Here is a 23,974-nt window from a genome sequence, read left to right on the forward strand (position 1 = left end):
CGAAAAGAAGAGGATATATTTTCTACATTCTACACTTATGTACTACCTTATGCATTCATATGTTTTAATTACACAGGACGTATAATTTTGTGCGAGTACCGCCACACGAATGAACAGATTTTGGTTTATCTAAGGATTCATATTCAAGGTTAATTTGTTTTTCTTATGGAATTTACCACAAAACATTCCCTTCTAAGTATGCTCTCATAAATATTTATTTGGCCATGAAAGTAAAATACAGAAAGATGCACTTTATGCGCGGTAACAATTCATCTGAAAATCATAAAACAGGAAGTCCTCCATCAACGGCATTCATCAAGAAAGCAAAGCATCACAGAGACATGCAATAGGAGGAACACATTTTCCGTTGGAATTCCTTACAAGTCCAGCCTTGCAGAAACAGCCTTGGACGCATTGCTAAAAAACAAATTGTTTAAAGATTAGATTTATACATACACAAAAATAGCATACAATAATTCAGAATCGCACGATGTCATATATCATAGGAAGTCGATTTTTTGAAAAATGGTATTTAATGTTCTGGATATTACTTTGGATTGGATGTTAGTCAAAGTATAATAGTGACAGTGGCGGATTTAAGGGAAGTGGCCCAGGTGGCAAACGCTCTGAGGAGCTCATTTTCTTCCGTCTCTGAGAACGGGACTCATAAATTAGCAAGGGTTTACTCTGGCAGGCGCCAGATAGTCTAGGACCCAAACATTGTAACGCGGGCGTCTGGACAGTGTTTGGAGGTGACGGAAAGTATAGACGGTCGTCCTGGGAGATTTTTTACCCTCCCCTTGGGGACTAAACTGCAGAGCAAAGGTCACGCCTACATTAGGCGATCGCCAATAAGCAGTTGATAATTGGGAGAAAGGAATAGGGCTCCACCCGCACAGAGGCTGTAGGGGATGCTTTAGCTTGTGGCTAACATTTTCTGACGAATCAATCGTATTCGAGAACCTTAAAGACCTTTATATCTATACCATTATTATTTAATATACTGTTATTTTGTTTTCCATACTTGTGCCTCTATTTATTTAACGCAACCGCCATTAATTTGCCGTTGGAGGCGTAGATCGCGAATTGACACAAGAAATTTCGTCTACGTACGTAGGTTACGCGAAATGTAAATTCACGGTCAATATACATTTTATCAGAAAAATGAAGGGGTAGTTTACTAAAAATAAGGTAAGTGTAATAGTATAAAAAAATATAGTGATTGGATAAAATCATAATTTTTTGAAGATGAGGCCCTGGGGGACCTTCTGGGTAGGGGCCCAGGCGGCAACTGCTCGTCGGCCGCCCGTTAAATCCGCCACCGAATAGTGGCGAAATCGAAGTATCGTATTGTAACATACGAAAAGATCAACACTTTCAACGAAACTTTCAAGTAGCTGAAACTGATCGATTATTTATGTGAATTGATATGCAGTAGTGCAGCGTAAACTGCACAGGGTCTATCCCTCAGGAAACACAAGATTGGCAACCCCCACGCAAGTTCTACCCCACTCACGCTCGGCGAGTCTTGTTTATAGGGTAGGCATCTTGTGGGTAAGCTGGAGCCCGCGATAAAAATCGTGACCATGCACCGAAAGTCACGCGCGAATGGTCCCGAATGGTCGTGTAAATAAGGAAATATATGTGCACTTAGGTACTAACCTGAGTACAAGGTTGAGGAAGACCAAGATTATCGCAAGTTGGTGGACAGGCGCTACCGCACTGCTTATGAACCTCATTTGCTGGGCATCTAGCCGCTGTTGCTAAAATTCATATCATCACATGATTCGTATAATTTCTTATAAGATTTGATAGTGAAACATGTAATATGATACATCTTTGTGCTCTGACTTCATCACTTCATTACAATGCACATTATGAAACTTCTAATTTTTGGCTTTGGAGTTACAAATTTCCCTAACATTTCCCTTTGCTTAATTCCAATATGTATATCACCAAGCATAGTAAAAGCATTGTTTCAGATAAATGTTACAAACGCTAAGAGTTGTATATATATATATATATATATATACGGCAGTATTGTAGGCAGGAAGACCACTAACAAAAATATTTGTTAACATAAGATTTCAATTTCATGCAATGTGAAAAACTGTTGGTTGCCACGATAATTTAAACATTTTTGTTGGAATGGTTGTGTAACTGTCAGGCTGTGCGTTGAATTAATGAGAGTGTCTTTAAGGACATAAAAATTGCGTCCATGATTAAAAAAAAGCTGCCCTTATTTTAGAAATGTTACAAAAATATTGCAGTTCAAATTCTTGTAATACGTATCTTTCAAAACTAAGATATTTTTCTTAGTTGTTATTATTACTAATGCGCCAAACATTACTAATCAGTAATCAAACGAATATCTTACAAAAAACACAATATCTAAAAAAAAAAATTTTTAGTTTGTAGGTATTAGAATTTATAAGATTTTTCATCGTATTACCTTATTACGAATATTATGAATATTATTATGAATAAAATATGTAGTCTATATGTAAGTGGAATACATTACTTCCTTAAAAATACTGAACATGTCTAATTGTTTTCATATGGTGTATATCTCACGAGTGTTATACAGGGTGTCCCACTAAGGAGTGGACAGCGCGATATCTCTTAAAGTATTGTCGATAAAAATATAAAAAAAATAGGGAATTGCATGGTTCGAGGGGGCCCATTTATTAGCGCGAACGAATTTTGTTTTCGATTATTATTTTAAAAGATACGATGGTCAAGTTCGGTTTTTCAAATGGAACTATTTTTTTTGAAGACCTGAGTTGATAGTGCGTTCCAAGACAAATTCAATAAGCTTTAATGTATACACTTTATTTCCACTGGTTTTTAAGATATTGCGCTTGCAAATTTACTGATTTTCACTGCAAGAAACCCCTCTGGAATGGCAAAAACCGGGGACGGTCTTACCGGCCCCACGGGTGGCACTGCCTGTTGAAATGGATACTTACCTGCCAAAGGTCTACGCCAGAAATCGCAGGCCCAAAGGCTGGACAATTCTTTTCCGTCAGAAATGCTACTTAGGTAGGTATCGTTACTTTTATTTCGCACTTGCTTCTACGCTCGGATGGCCGGTTCTTTTGTGAGGGATGCAAATCCGATTGGTTCTGATACAATCTGCTCCCTATGGTTGAAATTTAGTCTAGCAACTTTCACTCCTCCTAACCTAACCAATCCAACTTGCATCCCTCCCAAAAGAACCGGCCATCCGAGCGTAGAAGCAAGTGCGAAATAAAAGTAACGATGCGCTTCTCGACACCGCAGATGTACCTACCTAAGTAGCATTTCTGACGGAAAAGAATTGTCCAGCCTTTGGGCCTGCCATTTCTGGCGTAGACCTTTGGCAGGTAAGTATCCATTTCAACAGGCAGTGCCACCCGTGGCGCCAGTAAGACCGCCCCCGGTTTTTGCCATTCCAGAGGGGTTTCTTGCAGTGAAAATCAGTAAATTTGCAAGCGCAATATCTTAAAAACCAGTGGAAATAAAGTGTATACATTAAAGCTTATTGAATTTGCCTTGGAACGCACTATCAACTCAGGTCTTCAAAAAAAATAGTTCCATTTGAAAAACCGAACTTGACCATCGTATCTTTTAAAATAATAATCGAAAACAAAATTCGTTCGCGCTAATAAATGGGCCCCCTCGAACCATGCAATTCCCTATTTTTTTTATATTTTTATCGACAATACTTTAAGAGATATCGCGCTGTCCACTCCTTAGTGGGACACCCTGTAGAATACACTCAAATTAATGTCTGCACACATATTTTCCAATAATCACACTTTAAATAATAACAAGTGATGGCAAATTTTTAAAAGGTGTACTCTGTAAGTTTACCACCTGCGTTATATTTTCGTAATAAAACGCATATAATGTAGGCTCATGTGACATTTGAGGTTTGAAAAAAATATTGGTAGAAGTACTTGTTAATAATAATTGAATAATAAAATAAAATATAGGGGAATTCAGTGGACACAAAATAAACGTATGTACATACGTCCATAAAACAATATGGAAAATGACTTTCATGAACTTCATTACTTACCCACAGAGAAGAGTACCATGAAGGCAAATGCAGCAAAAAGAAAGCGAGACATATTGGCTGTGTGTGCTGTTCGTATGGACGTTTCCAGTGAACTTGAAAACAGTGGAGGAATGGATCTGTTTTATACTACACCGATTCTACGCGGTAGTGTCACTTCTTGTGTGTGTTCAGCATGCAGAGACCGATATTTACGATCCTGTCTCGTTGAACCGAGATTTAAAAAATGATCCCCCGTTACCAGATAAATAAATCACACAAAATAATGAGTCAACGCCTACCGCACACAGTTTTATTATAGCAATGTTTATCATGGTATTATCGATATTTGAATTTGTTACTACCGTTGATTTAACTGTTATCTCGTTAATTAAATGCTATTAATCTATTCTACAGTGTAGGGTAATTGTGAAGAAAAATTGTTACCGTGTCTAAATTTTGCAATGAAAATATTTTACAAGGCTATATATTATTAGTTTAAAATCTTGTGATTCTACTTGCTTCAAAGCAAATAAAAATTTTAATATTTGTCACCCTTAAAAAATTCAAACTAAAAACATCCTTTGATAGGAGAGACGCCGCACATGTGTTATTTTAACTCCATTTTTCCTGCGTGTTTATAACAAGCTTATAAACATTCATGTAAAAATTATGTATGTATTTGTTTTATTTATAATATGTCAGACTGTTCATGTAAACAAAGTTCCTTTAAAAACACATTTTCAGCAGAAAATGAGTTTAGGTTAGTAACACAGAGTACAAAGTACAAATTATTAACATTAAGCTTGTATTAATGAAATATATTTAAAAAAAAATAGTTTAAATAGTTTAAAAGTTCTAATAAAGTTGATTTTATAATTATATCCTTCATTAAAACACGTATTTTATTTCTGCTCACTTTACCCCAGAGAGTAGCTCACTTTACCCCATATATGGGGTAAAGTGGTCGATTTTGCATTTTCTTTTCAAGTTGAATTTCAATATACTTTAAGTTTATGTTAAGTATTGATATTCGTCATTTATCAATAGTAATGTTCAAATTATATTATAAATCTATTTTCACACATTTTTATTGAAAGGGACAAATTTTATTCGACTTCAAACATTTTTCGTCCCACTTTGCCCCGCTCTCCCCTACTATGGGCTAACCAGAAATGCTACTGGGGTAGTAACATAAGACAGTCTAGTCCAGACAGCCACTTAAGGGAGTACTCTAGTCATCTGGCCGAAAAATTGAGCATGCCACAAGTAGATGAATATTATGTAAAAAGTTTTGCAGCATTATATTTGTTATTCATTGAGTAAAATATTTATAAAGATTGCTCATTTTTTCGGCCGGATGACCAGAGTACGTTAAGTGGCTGTCTAAACCAGACTGTCTTATGTTACTAGTAACCCGCTCCGGGCGGGTTACAATCTCTGATTTAAATCGACTTAGTTTTCGAAACAGTACGGTAGGTATAAAAGTGCGGCATCTATCCCAAGTAAAAGTGCGGCGCCTATCCGAAATGCCCGGGAGAGGCGCCGCACTTTCGTATTTCCGCATGCTGTGTCGAAAGTAACCTATTCTGCCAAGGAAATATTCTACAAGGTCTCTTTAACGTATTACAAAAGTTGCATCAAGTAAAATTATAAATTTTTAGCTACTGTGATAGTAAAAATAAACGCGACGTATGTCGTACGCGACTACCCATACAGCACACTCTCGATGCGGCATAGTTTCAGCACAGTTGCGGTGTAAGATGGCAACGATTCACGCAAGGATGCCGTAACTATGCAGCAAAAATTCTATGTCCGCCTGCTGCAAAGTTGCACGGCAACGTCGCAGCAACCATACATCGACATTGCGCTGCAACCATGCAACGACGCAAGGTTACTGCAACCATCCTGCAACTTTGCCGCAACGAAGTGTGCTGTATGGGTATTCAGGCAAAGTGCGCTAGGCTTACCTCGCAAAACAGCAAAATCTTTAACAATAATACAGGAAACACGCTCTTGCTTGGCAAACTGACCCAAATCAACAGCCACAAACAAATGAAATGGGCAATGGTGTGTTTTATTACCGACATCCCTGAAATACCGATAGTGCGCGGTCTCTCCGGGTGCGGCATCTCTCCCAGAATTACCCTACAGATTGTTTAAAATACACTTTCTTAGAATATATCGAGAGATTAACATTTTTTAGGCATGAGGACTTTCATATATCATGTTTATATCAGTAGGTATATCATCATCTGCGACCGGAGAATTTTTTCAATGCCAGGGGGTGGGGCAAATTTGGGATGATGGTGAAGAAAAATATTCCCCTCTTGCTTTTTTAAAACTATTTTGTAGTGCCCATTTAATATAAATTTAAAACCGAAATTGAAAATATTACCTTTTATAGTATAAGCTTAATAAAGATCAGTTTTGAAAAATAAGCGATTTTTTTTTAAGATCGGGGACGGGGAGCAACTGCCCCTTTTGCACCCCTCTGCGGACGCCCATTCATATCAGTGTTAAAGGGTAGATACCGTAGGGTGTTATGTCCCAATTTAAGATATTTATACGTATGATGATGAGAAATGTACAATTAAGGGGTGAAGACCGTATAAATCGAACGAAAAATCGAAACAAACATAAATCGCCTCTAAAACATTTAAAAAATATTTTCTCGACGTTATAGGAAGAAATTCAACTCTGTATTGATAATATAGTCAGGTGAGTCAGCGCGCCTCCGAGCGTCGAGCATATCTAAAACGCATTTTTTTCAAAATTGGCGCCGGGGATAACTCAAAAACTATTTGACCAATCAACTTCAAATTTTGCACACTTTTAGTTTATAATATTCCTCAGAATATGAAACACAATGTTTAACTAAATTATTCATTTTAACTACTGTTTTTAAACAAATGAAACGCGAATTTTTGGCGAAAATGTTTGAAGCTCCGCCATTTTTAAAATATGCAATTTTTTATACCATTTGAGGTTCATATTTTTATAATTGGCACATAAATTGAAAAAAAATTATTGGTCTGTTTCACATAACTACCAAAGACGCTACAACCGGCGCTGTTTTGCATCTCGAAATAAAATCTATTTCAGATACTGCTATATTTCTTTTGTATTTATTATAATTTTACTGTTATAAAAATTTTGTTCACTTGTTCTATTGTTAAATAAAGTACACTTAAAGGTCCCAAAAGATTAGCGCATTGGTATCTTTGCAAAAATTTATTCAAAATTGATACAAAAATAAGCCGTCTTCTCCCGTTAAGGGGTTATACTTAGTCAGGAAGGCGAAAAGTGGCGAATGTTTGTGAATTTTGTTTAAAAAAGCGGAAGCATATCTTTTTACAGGTTTTTGCACTTACAGGGGCAACATTTAAATAAAATTTGGTATTTTTTTTTGCAGAAAAATATTTACGTTTATGATAAAAATACCACGACATGCAAGAAGCCTTGTTAAAACGGTGAGCAAGATATCTCAAAAACTACTGCACCAATCTTTCTGTAATTTTGTGGGCTTATTTTTTACCCGACTGCGGCACGCAAAGGAGGGTATTGTGTTTATCAGGCTATTTATGTATGTCCATGTTACGCTTTAGAGTCTGTACGGGTACACCGATTTGGACAAATGAGGTGTCTTTAGAATTGTCTTGACGTTCCGAATGTTATAGGATATAAAAAAAATAGAAAAAACATTAAATAAAAAATTAAATAAAAATTAAAAAATTAAAAAACCCGACTGCTTAAAAAACATTAAAAAAATTAAATTAATAAGAAAATTAAATTAAAAATTAATTTTTTTAATGTTTTTTTTACGCAGTCGGGTTTTTTAATTTTTTTAATTTTTCTTGTTATATACAAATTTACTTGATGACGGAAGGATTTTTTTCCATTGAATAGTTTCGATTTTATCAACGAAAAATGGATATTAGTGATAACCATGTAGTCATTTTTCGTTGATATAATCGAAATTATACATTAAAAAAAATTCTTCTGTCATTCAGTAGATTTTTATATAAAAATAAGCCCACAAAATTTCGAAAATTGGTGCAGTAGTTTTTGAGATATCTGGCTCGCCCTTTTTAAAAAGGCTTCTTGGATGTCGTTGAATTTTTATTATAAACGTAAATATGATTTTACAAAAAAAATCATGAAATGTCAAAAATATATGCTCCTGTTTTTTACGAAAGAAAATCGCCTCTCTTCGGCCTCCTGACTAGGTATACACCCTTAACACGTTCACTAGCAAACGTCACGTACGCGCGACGCGACCCGACACACCGATTCGGCCACAGAATCTGCAACTATCGCTTAAATTGAGTTATTGCTGCCACGTAGCACAAAAATAGATTATCTACATGTATATTACGTAACAAAGCCATATATCTGCATTGAAACTGAAGATATGATCAGATAAATCGTGTTGCAGAGCAACATCTAGTAGCGAATGCCTTTATAAAAAAAAAAATAGTCGCACAATAAACAAAGTAATTTCCGTATAAAGACAAATATGGATAAAATGTGTTTTGAACATTTTTATCTCGTTTCCTATACAGAGCGATATATCGTGTTACGGCGAAAACAACCGCACCTGAGAAAGATTATAGGGCTCAGCGGACGTATAAAAACACTCCATCGAAATTATTTCTACATTCGCGGAAAACATTGCACCAGAAGCATACAAAGTCACCATGTCTCGTACCTTCATAACATTATTCCTCATCGTGGTAATTTCTTCTGTAGGTAAGTTGTTAAAACCAAATTATATTTTTCAACAAATGTTTCACATTCGCCGCAAATAGGGCTGCCATCCGTCTGGGTTTCCCCGGAATTGTCCGCTTTAGCAGGGCGTCCGGGGGCGTCCGGGAGGATTTTCTGTAGTAATCCGGGTTTTTCGATGCTGCTTGCTCAAAAAGTCATAAATACTTTACCTTTATTTCTTGATTGCGGTTACAGTCTATAATTTACAGAATTTTTTGTCTTGGTATATGATACCTATAGTCGAATTAACGAAAGAAGGCACCTTGGGACCGGGGCCAGAATTTGCGACGTTGCCGCTACTCCAGGCTCGCGATTGGTGCTCCCCTACGCGGCTCCCTACGCCTTGGCCAATGACTTTCGACTACTTAGCTGTGGGCCTACAGTAATCGTTGTCCTTGTCGGGTGCATATTGCTATCCTCTTCCAGAGGGTGAACCCAACGTCCTTTACCCTACTCTCCTCTACGTAAAGATGTATATTTAAATGACGCTATATTATTTCGATTGAAATTCTGAGGCAGTATCGGGAGCGCATGATGCTCAGTTTAAGTAGGAATATGGCAACGGAAGCTCATTTTGGTGAAGGTCATCGTTTACAAATTGTCATGGTGATCATGTAATTCTTTTTAAACGAAACGATCTGTAAGTACTATTAATATGCAACCAGTATTCAAGATACTAAGGTCCTAATTCAAGGATAGCCATTTAAATACTCCTGACTGACGTATGGGTACCGGTTATATACTGGTCTGACCGGTTATATACGGTCTGCCCGCAAGCTGGCCCGGGCCTATAAAAAGCGGACACGTACCCGAGAAACGGGGTAGAATACTGGCGGGTTAATGCGCACCCTGACGAGACGGACATCCAAAGCCATTTCCTCCTCTAGAGGAGGCCCTTCTTCCTGGGCCGTGCGGGGAAGTTGGTGCGGTCCTTGTAGCCGGGTGGCAAGTCGTACCTCCTATAATAGGGAGGCCCTCGAACCTCGTGGCAGCGCAGAGGAAAAGAGGTGCGGTTGTGCCGGAACCCCCTGACCCAGTGGCAGTGCAGGGGAAAGGGGTGCGGTTGCGCTAGACGGCGCGGTCAGCCTTGGGGGAACTACCATTCTCCGACGGTTTGCAAGCTCACAGGCCGAATGGCCAGAGCTGCGCCTGGGACTCGCGGCATCGGCCAAGACTCCCCCCGCTGCCAAGTCACTACTAATTCGACTATATACTGGTAACACGTACAAAATCGAAATATATAATTTAAATTGGTAATTACATGAAATGGAAGATGTTATTAAATTTATTATATTTTCGGATTTTTTCTGTAAAATCTCATGTGAAAATTGCCACCAGGTTGACAAACACATACATGTACATACATATGTATAATATATCGGTCATAGTATACATACAATATTCTATATACTATTTACAATTAGTTCCATAAGATAATAAATTATAAATTGCACTATGATTTGTAACATATTACAGGGATTTTCAGCCAAGAAGCTGAATGTCCGTGCGGGAGGAATGAAGTGTGGTCCCCATGTACTGGTCATTGCCCACCGACTTGTGTTAATCCAAATCCTCCTTGTACCTTCGTTAGTATTTTCATTTTGTTAAAATCAAACCTAAACAGTTTGAATTATATAAAAGTTTCGCTTGCAAAATATGGAAACTGTTTCCTTATTCAGTTGACGATAATACTGTGTTTTTAGAATCACAATCGCCATGTTTACCTTCTGGTTTAAATCCATATTTCATACATACTACTACACATTGGATTTATGCATACAGTTTCTGATAAAAAGCTATTTTTATTTTAGATTTGCGTACCTGGCTGCATATGTAAACCTGGTTACCTGAAAAGTAGGAGCGGGGTTTGTGTTCCTCAAGGTTGCTGTAATTGGGATGATTAGTCGTCCGAATGACGCCTGTAACATTACCCCACTATATTACGATGATTTAACATATGGATGGCATGAAGTAAAATAACTAAATCCACATATTCTGGAAATGATGTTTGAATAACACTTAATGTACTACTCAATAATAAATGAAAAGTAATATCAAGCATATTTAATTAGTTTTTTTATTTTTATGGTTGTGTTTTTGAGAGTTGGATATATTCTGGATGAGCCTTCGAATCCCTTTCAATCCTATTCCTTGGGCTCTTCCCAATTAGTGCGAATAGAATTCATTTTGAAAGACATTTTGTGGTAATAGTTTTTTTCAACATGAATGTTTATAAAGATGGGATAATGATCAGAACCCAAAATTTCATCATGAGTTTTTACGTCAAGTTTATCTGCAATATTCATGGATGGTATGACAAGATCAGTATTCGACTTTCTATTTTTGTACAAATCTATGCGGGTGGATGAGTCTGGATTGTGAAGAAGTAAGTCATGAGTGTCAATACACTGTAGGAGTCTCTCACCGTTAAGGTCAGTGTTGGAACAATCCCATATCGTATGGTGAGCATTAAAATCTCCCATGAGAGTACAATTGTCGTATTTTCCAATATTGTTGACTATTTGTTCCCAATTAGCTTGAGGGAGAACAAAACCTGGAGTTCTATAACATGCTATTACTTTTAAAGGGGGAAATGTTTAGTCCACAAACTTCGACAGTGTCGTCAGGAGGGATCAGATATTTTACTTGAGAAAAGGCAACATTCTTACGCACTAAGATAATTATGCCACCCCCAAGTGAATGCGTCCGATCCATTCTGAATGCATTAAAATTGGAAAGTTTTGTCTTATTCATGCATTAGCCATGATTCTACACACACCAGAATGTCTAAGTTCTTTAATAAAACTTGCACTTCTTCTTTACGCTGTACGATGCTTCTTGCGTTCCAAAAGAGCTGGCAAGATTCGAAAAATTGCGGCTTGATTGTAAGTTTGTAAGTGCGAGGCGGAAGGTCGCGATTGATGAGGTGTATTTTGATTAGTCATGATTATTCGTCGAAGGAGCTAGGATCTTCGACTGAAGTAGTATGCTTGTTTGGGGATTGCAATTTTTTAATAATTCTGGTTATTCGACTTTTTAACTGTCTTTGTTTAATATAATCGCACGTGCTTCCAAGCATACTAATTACAGCTGGCATGTCCTCGGTATATTTCCGAGCTACCCTGTCTAAGTCTGGATTGGCGAAACATTCTACGAGGGAGCTGGATAAAGAGTGACCCAAAAATGAGGTCTGCTGTAGCCTCCTTTTGGTCCCACGATTTTGAAGATACCACAATAGGAAGAGTTCATAAATCAATTGTTAGACAACCACAGGTAAATATACGTCAGAGGTGTGGTCATTTTCAATAATTTTTTTATTAGTAAAATGAGGAGTTTACGTACTGGAGAAGTTATCTAATTTTCTAATACAACTTCATTTTTTAACCTCATGTGTTTACACTGCAAACAGGCACAAGTACGTAGAAGTGCACCTGTCAATAGCTAGACAAATAGAGCCAAGCTAAATGCACGTGCATTATTTGAAACTTCCAAGTCGTTTTTATGGAAAACAAAGCCTCGCAGGAAAAAACTTTATTCTTGAATTTACACTTACTTTTCTATGAGGAATCTCCTACCCTCACTTGTACACCAAATTTTGGCTCAACCTGTGTACGTAGTATAGTATCATAAACTGAAGTGGCTGGGGATATTGTATTTAGCGCTGTTTGCATGCGTGCTTAGGGAAAGTTTGAATTGTACTGAATTTTTATATGTTTGTAGTAAATAAAATATAAATTATAAGTAAAGACTCTATGTATTTACAGTGAATCATACTGGATTTCGCATGACCTTCTTAACTATTCCTTAAGTGGTGGTTCCGGTCTAAAAGTCGATTTTTTTTTATTTTATTTTTCGAACGTTCAATCTTTTTGGATTACGTGTTTAAAAGGATTTGTTGAAATTCGTAAAATTCTCGAAGTTATAGGCATTTGAGTAGCGGCAAATGCATGGATAACACCCGGCCACTCGACACTCACGTAAAACTTTAAACGCGTTTTTCTCGAAACAGTGTTCTGAAAACGGTGGGACCTGTATCTCCAAAAGTTATTATCCGATTCGACTGAAAGTTTTTTTGTTTTGAAGAATATACTTCTGGCTAGGAGGGATACCAGAAAAAATACAAAAAACTGAAAAGTTATAATTTTCAAAGGCGCTGAAAGGATGAAAAATATAGGGAAAAAGTGATTTTAAACTTCATGTGTCGTTATTTTCTAAAAAAATGTCATTTTTGTAATTTGTTCTGGTTTCCTCCCTAGCCAGAAGTATATTCATCAAAATAAAAAAAAGTTTCAGTCGAATCGGATAATAACTTTTGGGGATACAGGTCCCACCGATTTTGATCAATTTTTTGACGCCTTGACTTTAACGACTCCCCAGTGTCGTCTGTAATGATTAATTATGAAACAAAAAATATATTTCCATAGCTTAAGACACCCTTAATACAATGCAACAAGTCCCATTAAATTATATATAGTAGCTTTCCTTTAATTAATTCCTAAAGATCACATATTTTTTGGGCTCTAGACCGGAACCTCCCCTTAAGGATACACTCCGGTCAAAACGCGTGAAAAATACATGATTTTCATGAATTAAAAAAAAGAAACTGAACAACATACAGTAAAAAAGCTTTTTGGACTTTATTACTACATATTTGAAGAACAAATAAAAAAATTGGTGTTTAAATTTTATAAATTTTTGCATTAGATGGACAGTATTTACTATACCACTGTAGAAATTAGAGCTGGTGGCGCCATCAGAACTCGTGACAGGATCGTCTGAAATAAAGAAACTAAAATTATTCTTAAAATATATATGAACGGTTATCGCCTTATCCATCTTCATTGCAAACAAACAATCCGGCGATTTTTAGCACATATTCAAACACAATGTTGCAATGAAGCATGTTGTTCCACGTATACATCTGTCCATAAAAAAATGAGTGTTCCAAAATTATTCTTTGTGCATAAGGCGTTAACCATTCACATATATTTTAAGATTATATTTAGTCTTTTCATTTCAGACTCTAATTTTTACAGTAGTTCAATGAATGCTGTATATCTAATGCAAAAATAATTTTTGTTTGTTCTCCAAATATGTAGTAATAAAGCCCAAAAACCTTTTTTACTGTATGTTGTTCAGTTTCTTTTTTTTTTTAATTCATGAAAGTAACGTACTTTTCAATCGTTTTGATTGGTGGGTACCTAGTACCTACCCTTAAGCATAATGCCATACCTATCATTCTATGATTCATTCTAGTTAGATCTTTTGATGGCAGAATTATGTCAGAGTTTTGAAGCACTGTTTGTGTTAAGCGATAACGGTCAGCTTTACTAAATAATGAGGAAACAGTCTGATCGTTTTCATGTTTACTGGATTTAGGATGGACTGTGACTGCCATGATTTATTGTTGTTAATATTTACAGCCTATAAATATTAATATTTATATTTACGTAAGTGTTTATATAAGTACTTCTCGCATGCTTACCTTCTGCAGCAGTTGCCATAAAATACGTCATAAACAAACTGTTCTTCTATACCTTTCCTTGCATTTTTTCCAAATACCAATGGAATAATAAAGTTGTTAAATACCTTAGTAATAGATAATTAATTTCGTTCCTCTGATTTTAAACTGTATTGTTAACGATACCCATCAACACAAGTAATGTAAGTTAGGCAATAGTAAAATAACGTGAAAACCCTTTTAAAGTTATCGTAAATTAGCATCGATGAGACGTGTGAAAATTCACTTAACATGTGTAACGCTCCCTTACTTACAGGTTTTCCATCACTCTTGTCATTTTAACAAATTACTCCTGTCATTACTCTCTTCTCGTCTGCGTACCATTTTTTACTGTGTCTGCTGTATTTTTGTTGAAATGATACTTAAAAGAAAGAAAATAGTAAAATCAATACTCATAGTACCTATATCGGTTAAAGAATTGAGAGATCAGTTTCACAAATATTCGACACCTAATATTTCTGTCATTCTGGGAGAGCTGCACCACATTTTTTCTTTTGCTTATAAAGTATTAAGGGGTCAGTCCACTGCGAAGTCGTGAAAAATTGTCATTTTTTAGGATTTATTTTTTAGTAAACGGAATGTCCAACGTAAATAATTGTTTGCCTACTTATTAATACACTTATTGACAGTATAATAAAAAATCTATTTTAAATTTTAAACAGTTTTATATATATCGCACTGATGTGAGCGCCTTGAGAAAGCGATGCAGTGCTGGTGCAGGTGGTTCCGGGAGAACGAAGCATTTGAAACAAAAAATTCAAAGTCTGTTGTAATCATTATGAGTGTGGTTATCGCCGGAACCAGGATTATTTTTACTGATAAAAAATTAACAAAATGGCGGAAGTTTGAAGTTTATGTGTGGAAATACGGTGAATTTTTCAATGATTTTGCCTTGTAAAAAGTATGAAATATTTAATCCAAAAAGGTTTCCGTGGCCCCGGCCATAGCCACTGATGTTCTGAATAACGTGTCAAAATTTCAGACTGATTGGTCTAATAGTTTTTTTGGAATCACCTGCGCCAGTTGAAGAAATGTTGTTTTGAGATACTTGCGTTTATGATTTAAAACAATTTAAAAAATTCTTTTAATTTTTTTTGTATAATATAAGAGTAGCTTAATAAATACCAAAAAGATTTATTGCATTATATGTTGTATCTACGGAGAAAAAAATCTTTAAAAATAGCTTAGACTGACCCCTTAAATAAATAACACTGCATATATAGGTAAACGTAGTTTAATTAAATAAGTCGATAAAAACTTTGTCTTTGCTCGAACAGAAGCAGCTCAGGTTTATTAAACTTGGTTCATTCAGATATTTGTGTTTCTCTCCCGAAATCACCCCACACCCACTTTGTGACACACCTTGCCAATGACAGTAGGTAACATGCTGAAATACAATACTATTGTTATCACGATTGAAGAACAACTGTCGCGTTCCTCCTACAACCCCGTGATTCTCCTTATCTTCTCCTATTTTTGGGTAGTTTTTCCCCGTCCTTTCCAAACGCTAATCTCTTCCTGCCCTTCCTGGTGATCCCCACGCCTCTGTAACTCCTCTGTCCTTCCCTTCGTGCCACTCCTCATTCCCTAGAACTTGGGTCACTTGCTGGTTCTCCTTGACTCTCTTTGTCTCTCTCGACCTACGGCATTGGAAATATTTATTACACTACTCTCAAATATACGCAGTTCGTACAGTTTTCATAGCAATATGATTGATAAATTGATTCGTATCCAACTTATTTTGGCCACGATACCGGGCTACACATTTTTGCAATAAATAAATTTTGCGATAATATTTTCCTACTGCCAACGATAGGAGAGGTATAAGTGATAACGTGTTTAATATTAGAGTGATGCAATAAATATTTCCAGTACTGTACATGCTTTTCCTTAATCTCCTCGCCCTCCCTCGCCCCTTACCCTAAGGGGTTATTCTACTGTGACATGCGATTGATTCAACTTTTTTCGTGAATTTTTTTTATGCACTTAACTAAAGATTTTTATTACGGACCAGGCGTGGCAGATTAGGTGTAAGTAGAATTTTCTTCACTAGAACTGTTCGCAAAACTTTAAACGCGTTTCTCTCAAAACGGTGTTATAAAAAATGGTTGTCACGGTATCTCAAATTCCACTCCACCGATTGGGCCCATCTTGTGCACACGTCTTTAGCGGAGTGTCGCCATCGTCCATAGCAGAATTGGGCCAAATTGTTTTTCCTTTCGAGTTTTGTTTAATTTTATATCCCGAAAAAAACGAAGAAAATCGCAAAATTCGACACTTAATGTTCAAATTGTAGCCATTTCAAGAATTTTTGAAATTTTATTCCAAATCTGCTGCCAACGATGGTCATGTCCGAATAATTTAAGAATCATTTTGTTTTTTTATTTCGGACGAACAGAAAGACCAGAACCATGGTAATGAATCAAGCATATTTTCGAGGTGGACGGCTTTCATGGGCTGTGGAGCCATTTTTAATTCATATTTTCAAAGAAAAAAATTGTTTGTTCATAGTTTATGATATACTAAATGTACAGTAAAAAAATCAACATAAACATCTTTCATTAAGTCCATAAAAAAAATCCTGAAAATATTTGAAAAAATCGCATGCCACAGTAGAGTACCCTACTAAGGGAGAAGTACAGAGTGCCAGGATTGATCAGGAAGAACTGCAAGACGTAGAAGCAAAAAGGGACAGACTGAAGTAGGGAGTAATACGTATAGGTAGGGGGTGGTTGGTGTAGATAGAACTAGGTTGTATATGGCTGAAGACACGAAGATAGGAAAAAGAACAGATACATTTGCAGTGAAGCAGAAAGAGGTGGGTAGAGGCTAGATAAGCTAAGGTATTTGTGGGAAAGATAGGGAGGAATTAGTACAGTTAGAAAGGGATAGTAATTTGGTCTGGCAATAAGGTTGTTAAATATTACATAATACCAGAAATCTTATTCAACTCTTCTTTCATAAATGCTAGAGATGTACTTTCTTGGGGGCCGATTAATCGGCTAATAGGCCAAAACCCTAGTCGGTACATCTGTAATAAATGTTACACACATACAATACTTATAAAATGTTTCAGAAAATGTATTTTAATGCAAGCTTTAAAATTGATGCAAAGGTCGAAGAAAAATAGTTTACTTCACATAAATTAGATGGTCCAGTAGAAAAGGAAATTATACTACGATACTATCGCTAACATATTATGTATGTATATGGTAATATTTTGGCCACTGTTCCTGCATTCCAATTTCCGGCTCTCTACCTACAGTTAAATTCGCATCAATTCATACGTTAACTTACTTTGACGTTGATTAATCTGAAACTGCAGATTCAGAAAGATCAATTCCCCCTGGAGCGGATCGTTGTCAGTGCTGAAAACTTTCGCAGTAGATGGCTCAAAGAAGTCTCTTTATGCGTGTCACTCGGTGGTTCTCGCTTGCATACATCATTTATGCAAAAACATAGTTACACTAGGATTACAATAACTTCCCAAATATCCTGTCAAAAAATTTAAGGGATTCCCTAGCAAGTGCAAACTGTTGCTAATCTGAGGTTTTAACAAACTTCTATTAACGCTTCCTATATACAGTGAACAAAAAGAAATGCTATCTGCGAACGATGGCTCGAGACTGACGCTCGTATTTACAGGTGATGCGAGGCGGACCCGTTACCGGAGATTTGAAAAACACCAACCGACAAGTTACGTGCTTCGCTATTCTCAACACAGACTTCGTTTAGGACAACACCTACCACTATGGAGGAGAATCGCAAGACTTAGAATCCAGCTCCAGTTGCCAGTGCCCCGAATACGAAGACTATTAATTATGTTGGAACTCCTCAGCCACATAAGCATTGTCCATCATAATGAACCGTTTATTTTGAAAGTGGCCTAAGTCCATTTGTCAATTATTTTTTGTTGATTGTAGTAACATGTACAACTTGCAGTTAGTATTAAAAATTGATGTGTGAAATTTTTTAAATATAAATGGTCACTTTCAAAATAAACGGCTCATTATAACTCGTATTATTCAGTTTTTAATTGGACCAGATATTTTAGCGGGAATTTATTTACTAAGGGTAAATATTATTGTATACTTATTCAATATTCATTTTTTAGTGAGAAACTGTAATCGAACGGTGGATAATATCCTATAAACTTGTGACCGTCTCCGGTTGGCGAGACGGTTATCGGTGGGACGGAGAAGGAGTTAGATGCCGACTCTCTCAGTCGGTAAGGCCAGGTTCGACGAATGATCAGAGGCGTGGGGTTCTAATAAATAAGAATTGTTTATTTTTGGTTATACAATTCCGAGTCGCGGGTTCTCGGTTCGGCTCGATCGCGGCGGCGCTTGCGACGAGCTGGGGGACGGAGGATGTGAACGTTCTGTCCTGACGGTCTACAAGGCGCCGGCGTCGTGCGGGAGTCGTACAATAGACTTCCGATGTGCAATAGGGGACGACTCTGGCCTATTGGGCGCGGAGACAACACCTCCTCATCGGCGAGGCAGGGCGCCAAGATTGCTCTCGGCCTATTTCGGAAAGGAGGCTGGTAATCGGCACCGCGTGACTATGGTCGACACGTGCACATCTCACGGATAAAAAAAGAGCATCTTGGATGTACGGTCCGGCGGTGTTTACACACTAATATGTACTGTACAAGAGCTGTCAACATTGCTCGCTGTGGCCTTTATATTGACAGACCGTACATCTTCGCTCGCGAGACGGTTCGCGGTTTCGCGGCCGCCTAGCGGTCGCGGTCGGAACTCGGCTTAACCGATCTGCGCCGTATGCTCGCACGGCGCGTGACGTGGCTTCGTCACAAACTGTAATTGAGGGCTCGGATGCAATAAGGGGACTAGCGCTCGAAAATGGGAAAAATTATTGTCCAAACGTTAAGAAATATTGGAAAATTAAATGTTAAACTGTATTTTAAAAAATATAATGTTGTAATGCTCGCCACGACACACATTTTTTCTATTTACAGTTTTTTATCCAATTATTAGTATTCGAGATAAAAATTATAAACAAAAAAAAAATTTTCGATCAAAATCATTATTTCTTTAAACATAAATTGCGATAACTTGAGTAAATATTAACGGATCGTTATGAGACTTGAAACATAAAACTCAGAAAACTCTAGCGAAGCCGTGAAATGTATGCACAAATCTCTTATGTTAAAAAATGTAATAATATTTCATTTAAAAGTAATACTGGACATAACCCATGTCTTTCAACGTTCGCCGTTAAAAAGTATCGAGGGAATTTTAAGGTACATATAACTTGCAGCGACAAAGTTTTTTCTTAATATACAAGGAAGTTTTTCACCAATTTTCACACTGATTAATAAATAATTATAGAAGATATAACGATATATATAAATCCCGCGCGGCACCAACAGTCAGCAGCTGCGTACAATCGCGTCACACTGCAAAGACATGACGTTCTCACTATTATATGATTATATATTACAAAAAAATATTGCGATATTATTTTCGAAATATTTAGTAACATTTTTATTATAGTATTTACACGCAATATTTACAATATTTACACTGTTTTGTTTACAATATTCTGTTCTTTTATAAATTTTTCTTATTCTCCTTTTTCCTCTCTTTCCTTTTTCATTTTCTTTTTGCTTATCTTTTCTTCTTTATTTATTTATTTATTTTTTATTTTTTTTATCGCAATATTTTTTTGTAATATATAATCATATAATAGTGAGAACGTCATGTCTTTGCAGTGTGACGCGATTGTACGCAGCTGCTGACTGTTGGTGCCGCGCGGGATTTATATATATCGTTATATCTTCTATAATTATTTATTAATCAGTGTGAAAATTGGTGAAAAACTTCCTTGTATATTAAGAAAAAACTTTGTCGCTGCAAGTTATATGTACCTTAAAATTCCCTCGATACTTTTTAACGGCGAACGTTGAAAGACATGGGTTATGTCCAGTATTACTTTTAAATTAAATATTATTACATTTTTTAACATAAGAGATTTGTGCATATATTTCAAGGCTTCGCTAGAGTTTTCTGAGTTTTATGTTTCAAGTCTCATAACGATCCGTTAATATTTACTCAAGTTATCGCAATTTATGTTTAAAGAAATAATGATTTTGGTCGAAGACATTTTTTTTGTTTATAATGTTTATCTCGAATACTAATGATTGGATAAAAAAACTGTAAATAGAAAAAATGTGTGTCGTGGCGAGCTTTACAATATTATATTTTTTAAAATACAGTTTAACAACATTTAATTTTCCAATATTTCTTAACGTTTGGACAATAATTTTTCCCATTTTCGAGCGCTAGTCCCCTTATTGCATCCGAGCCCTCAGTTTACTATGATTATTGCATGCTGCATGAAGTGCTTGTGGTTTGTAGCATTAAATCAATGAATATTTTCTCGAAACTGTTCAACTGTCTTATTCAGTGGAATCCACTCAAATCCTCAAGTACACATGTGTATCTATAAAGGAAAATGTTAATTTTGCACAAAACAGTGTGTCACAATTGCTCATTAGTAGAAATAGAATAGTACCTACCTACCATGTTTATCCTGGAAATCAAATAGGATTAACTTTAAAAAAAAAAACCTAAAGTTTGTAATTTTAAGCACTAAGAGAAAGGAAATTGTAGGAAACAAGCATTTGGATACACGAACTTCGAGTATAGTATAAGATATTTATAGAGGTTATTTGAATCGTCATGTGTAATTCTTACTACCTACTGTGATTTTGTAATGGCGACCAATGCGTTTCAACAAATCCACGTTACACTTGTTAATATAATTCCTCGAGTCAAAATGGTTTTGTTGTAAACAATCTACTCAATAAGAAAACATTTTCCACATATTTTTAAAGTGTATTAATCTCACGATACGTTTTTGACAAGAGTCTTGGAGCAAGTAATTGGAACACGGAAGCAGTTTCGGAAAATGGAAGCTCTGATCAGAAATTTGTAATCGATCGTTATTGGTTGGCGTGCCGAACAAACTGAAACCAGCGTAATAGAAACACGGTTTTGTTGCTCTTCTCTTCTCGGCATGTAGTCCTTTCATAAACCAATACATCGGAATTTATCGTGCTTCCATCACTGAGAAACAATTGAAATTTCATTGTTGACACATCGCGGTAATTGGTGCTATATACAGACCAGGGAACCGGACCCTAACCCGTACCCGGTTCGGTACGCCGTATCGTCGACTAACCCGCCTAATCGGGTAACAGAATTCATCTGTAACCCGAGTAACCCGGTTAACCGGGTTAATGCGGTTACAGTAATACGGTGAAAAACATAGTTGTAACCATGTTTCCAAATAGGGATGAATTTTATTTTAATACCGGAGACTCCTTGGTAGGGTGGTGCATGCACGTGATTGTAATAAATATACGAGGTCAAAGATTAACTTGGCCACGCCGAATTCGAGATTTTAGACAAAAAACCCTCGACAGCGCAAATCTTGACCAATTTCAATAATTTTTTTTTTAAAATACTCGAGAAGGACTCAGTAATAACGGAGCACTGCAATAAAACCAGCACCTGTCGGTCTAATCTATAGACAATACTATATAGCATAACATAACATAAAAACATAAATTTTGCAGATTAAAGATATTAGATTATAGAATGAATTAAAATTGAAATAATACAATAAAAATTAAAAAAAAACACAAAAACCGTGAAAAAATGAAATTGTGAAAACACTGAACCAAATAACTATTACTGTTTGAACACAAAGAATGTTCAAAGTCGAAAATGTACATTTTTTTAAAAAAAATCAAATTTCTCGAAAACTGAGGTTGATGGCGGCAAACGGTTTGCGGATTCATATTCAGCGCACAAAAATCTATAAGAGCGGCTATTGAATGTTACGGAACAGAAAAAAGTTAAATTTTGTTTGACAGTGTAATACAAACTGGATTGACGCAACTTCGCACACTGCCGGGGCGAAAGAGAGCGAACGGAAGCGAGCCCGGAAACGAAACGCAGATCGGTAAAACAAACGATAGAACGGATGTGACGCTCTACAAAACGTAAAGGAACAGCGGGCGTGTTGAATATAATTTCTGACAGAGAACGTGTACCTATTAAATTTTGTTATAAATTCGGAAAAAGTGGCTCGGAAACATTGCAAATGATTCAGGTACCCTTTGGAGATATGTACTGCTATGAATCGTTCAACAGTTTAGGAGCGGTATAACAGGTTTGAAAATGGTCGAAAATCGATCGAAGACACCCTAAGGCCCAAAAAATCTTCAACCTCAACAACCGGAAAAATAAAGCAGGAAATCGATGTCGTCTTGCAAAAAGATCGACGAATTACAATAAGAAAACCCTCAAAAAGTTTGAACATTTCGTAGGGTTCGTGCCAAACCGTTTTGGACCAGCTGGGCATGGCTGTTACAGCATGATACTGTAAAGCCACATACGGCACTTCTTGTTCAAGAGCTTTTATCCCGAAATTCACTTGGGGCCGAGCTATTCCACGTCAAAACGAATAGGTGAAAAATTCAGTTCCAACGATTCTCTTAAAAATTACAGCATTTTTCGATAACCTTGCGAAAACAAAGTATACTGAATTTCAACCGCCTATGTCAAATAGTTTTCGAAATATTTAATGTTACAGTTTCGAAAATTGAAACGAAATCGGCTGACGCGTCATCACTTCAACTGTAATATCTCGGTCATTTTTAAAGATAATGCCACCCTCTTGGGTTCGTTTTAAAGCTGAAGGAATGCTTTCTCAAACGGTATATAGAGTGTTTTGTTTATTGTTAATTAACTTAACAGTAATCGATGTCAAAGTTTCAAATCGCGATTTGACGGCGTTTCCACTCACGGCCCGGCTTGAAAAAAATACCATTCGATTCGCTAAGTCTGCAACTAATAAATGCCGTTTTCAAAAAATGTGGAGAGATTTTGGGAACCGTTAACAAAAAAATAAAACTTACGATAGTGCACACCGCTTGGAACTGCACGGATCCCATGGACAGTCCGCACGCACGTGTTTTCAAAACAATAGTCTAGCGTAGGAAAGTATTTATATACGATGGGTTAAAACAAATTTTTCTTTCAGTGTTTTCGGTATTCTAGAGAAAAATAGTAGGAATATCTGCTTACCATATAAATTATTAGCAATAGTAGGTAGCAGATATTCCTACTATTTTTAAAAAAAATTCTAGATTACCACATGTCGAGAAAAAACGAAGGAAATCTTTAAATAGTTGTAACTTTTACAAATTTCAATATTAGAAGTTAAAAATCTACAGAGTTGTTGCTCGGATATAATATTTTGAGAAAAAAAAAATAGTTTGTAAGTCAGCTTTGGAGAAAAGGTATTCATTTTGCATATAGAAGGTACAGAGCGTCAAAATCAGCTTATGGGTGGCTCACACCCAGAGTGTCAACGAAGGGTTAAAATTTGTATAATTCTTTGTTTTCTATAATACTAGATAATATAATATAATGAGTAAATTTCTTTGAATTTTTTATTTCAGATGATCGACTTTCAAGCAGCAGTGGTCACCACAGAAGCCTTTTTTTTAGAGAAGCTTCGAGTGATGGACCATAACTTAGTCATTGATAAATATTTTTAAATAAAAAAATTACGATGCACGGTACTAGATGCAATCCTTAAAAGGA

General features: G+C 36.3%; 1 protein-coding gene and 2 long non-coding RNA genes across 3 annotated transcripts in view; 2 read left to right on the top strand and 1 right to left on the bottom strand.

Moving 5' to 3' along the window:
• LOC143378562 (uncharacterized) overlaps positions 1-23,974 on the top strand; it is a 397,603-nt gene that overhangs the window by 152,788 nt on the left and 220,841 nt on the right. The window lies entirely within an intron of this gene.
• On the bottom strand, positions 1,369-4,449 carry LOC143378553 (uncharacterized). Its single transcript, XR_013088281.1, has 2 exons — positions 4,064-4,449; positions 1,369-1,763 (listed from the first exon to the last, which is right to left on the bottom strand). It is a non-coding gene; the product is annotated as an uncharacterized LOC143378553 (long non-coding RNA).
• Positions 8,650-10,739, top strand: LOC143378545 (chymotrypsin inhibitor-like). The gene is made up of 3 exons (XM_076830377.1): positions 8,650-8,791; positions 10,286-10,395; positions 10,621-10,739. The coding sequence occupies exons 1-3, from the start codon at positions 8,740-8,742 to the stop codon at positions 10,711-10,713; spliced, it is 255 nt and encodes an 84-aa protein (XP_076686492.1). The 5' UTR covers positions 8,650-8,739; the 3' UTR covers positions 10,714-10,739.

This window comes from Andrena cerasifolii, chromosome 2, assembly GCF_050908995.1.
Source record: "Andrena cerasifolii isolate SP2316 chromosome 2, iyAndCera1_principal, whole genome shotgun sequence".
Classification (NCBI taxonomy): domain Eukaryota; kingdom Metazoa; phylum Arthropoda; class Insecta; order Hymenoptera; family Andrenidae; genus Andrena; species Andrena cerasifolii.

Bases quoted from the DNA above. Each gene is read 5' to 3' on its own strand.
- LOC143378545 (XM_076830377.1), top strand. From the start codon at position 8,740: ATGTCTCGTACCTTCATAACATTATTCCTCATCGTGGTAATTTCTTCT. The intron at 8,792-10,285 runs GTAAGTTGTTAA...AACATATTACAG, and splicing joins CGTGGTAATTTCTTCTGTAG to GGATTTTCAGCCAAGAAGCT. The intron at 10,396-10,620 runs GTTAGTATTTTC...TTTTTATTTTAG, and splicing joins CAAATCCTCCTTGTACCTTC to ATTTGCGTACCTGGCTGCAT.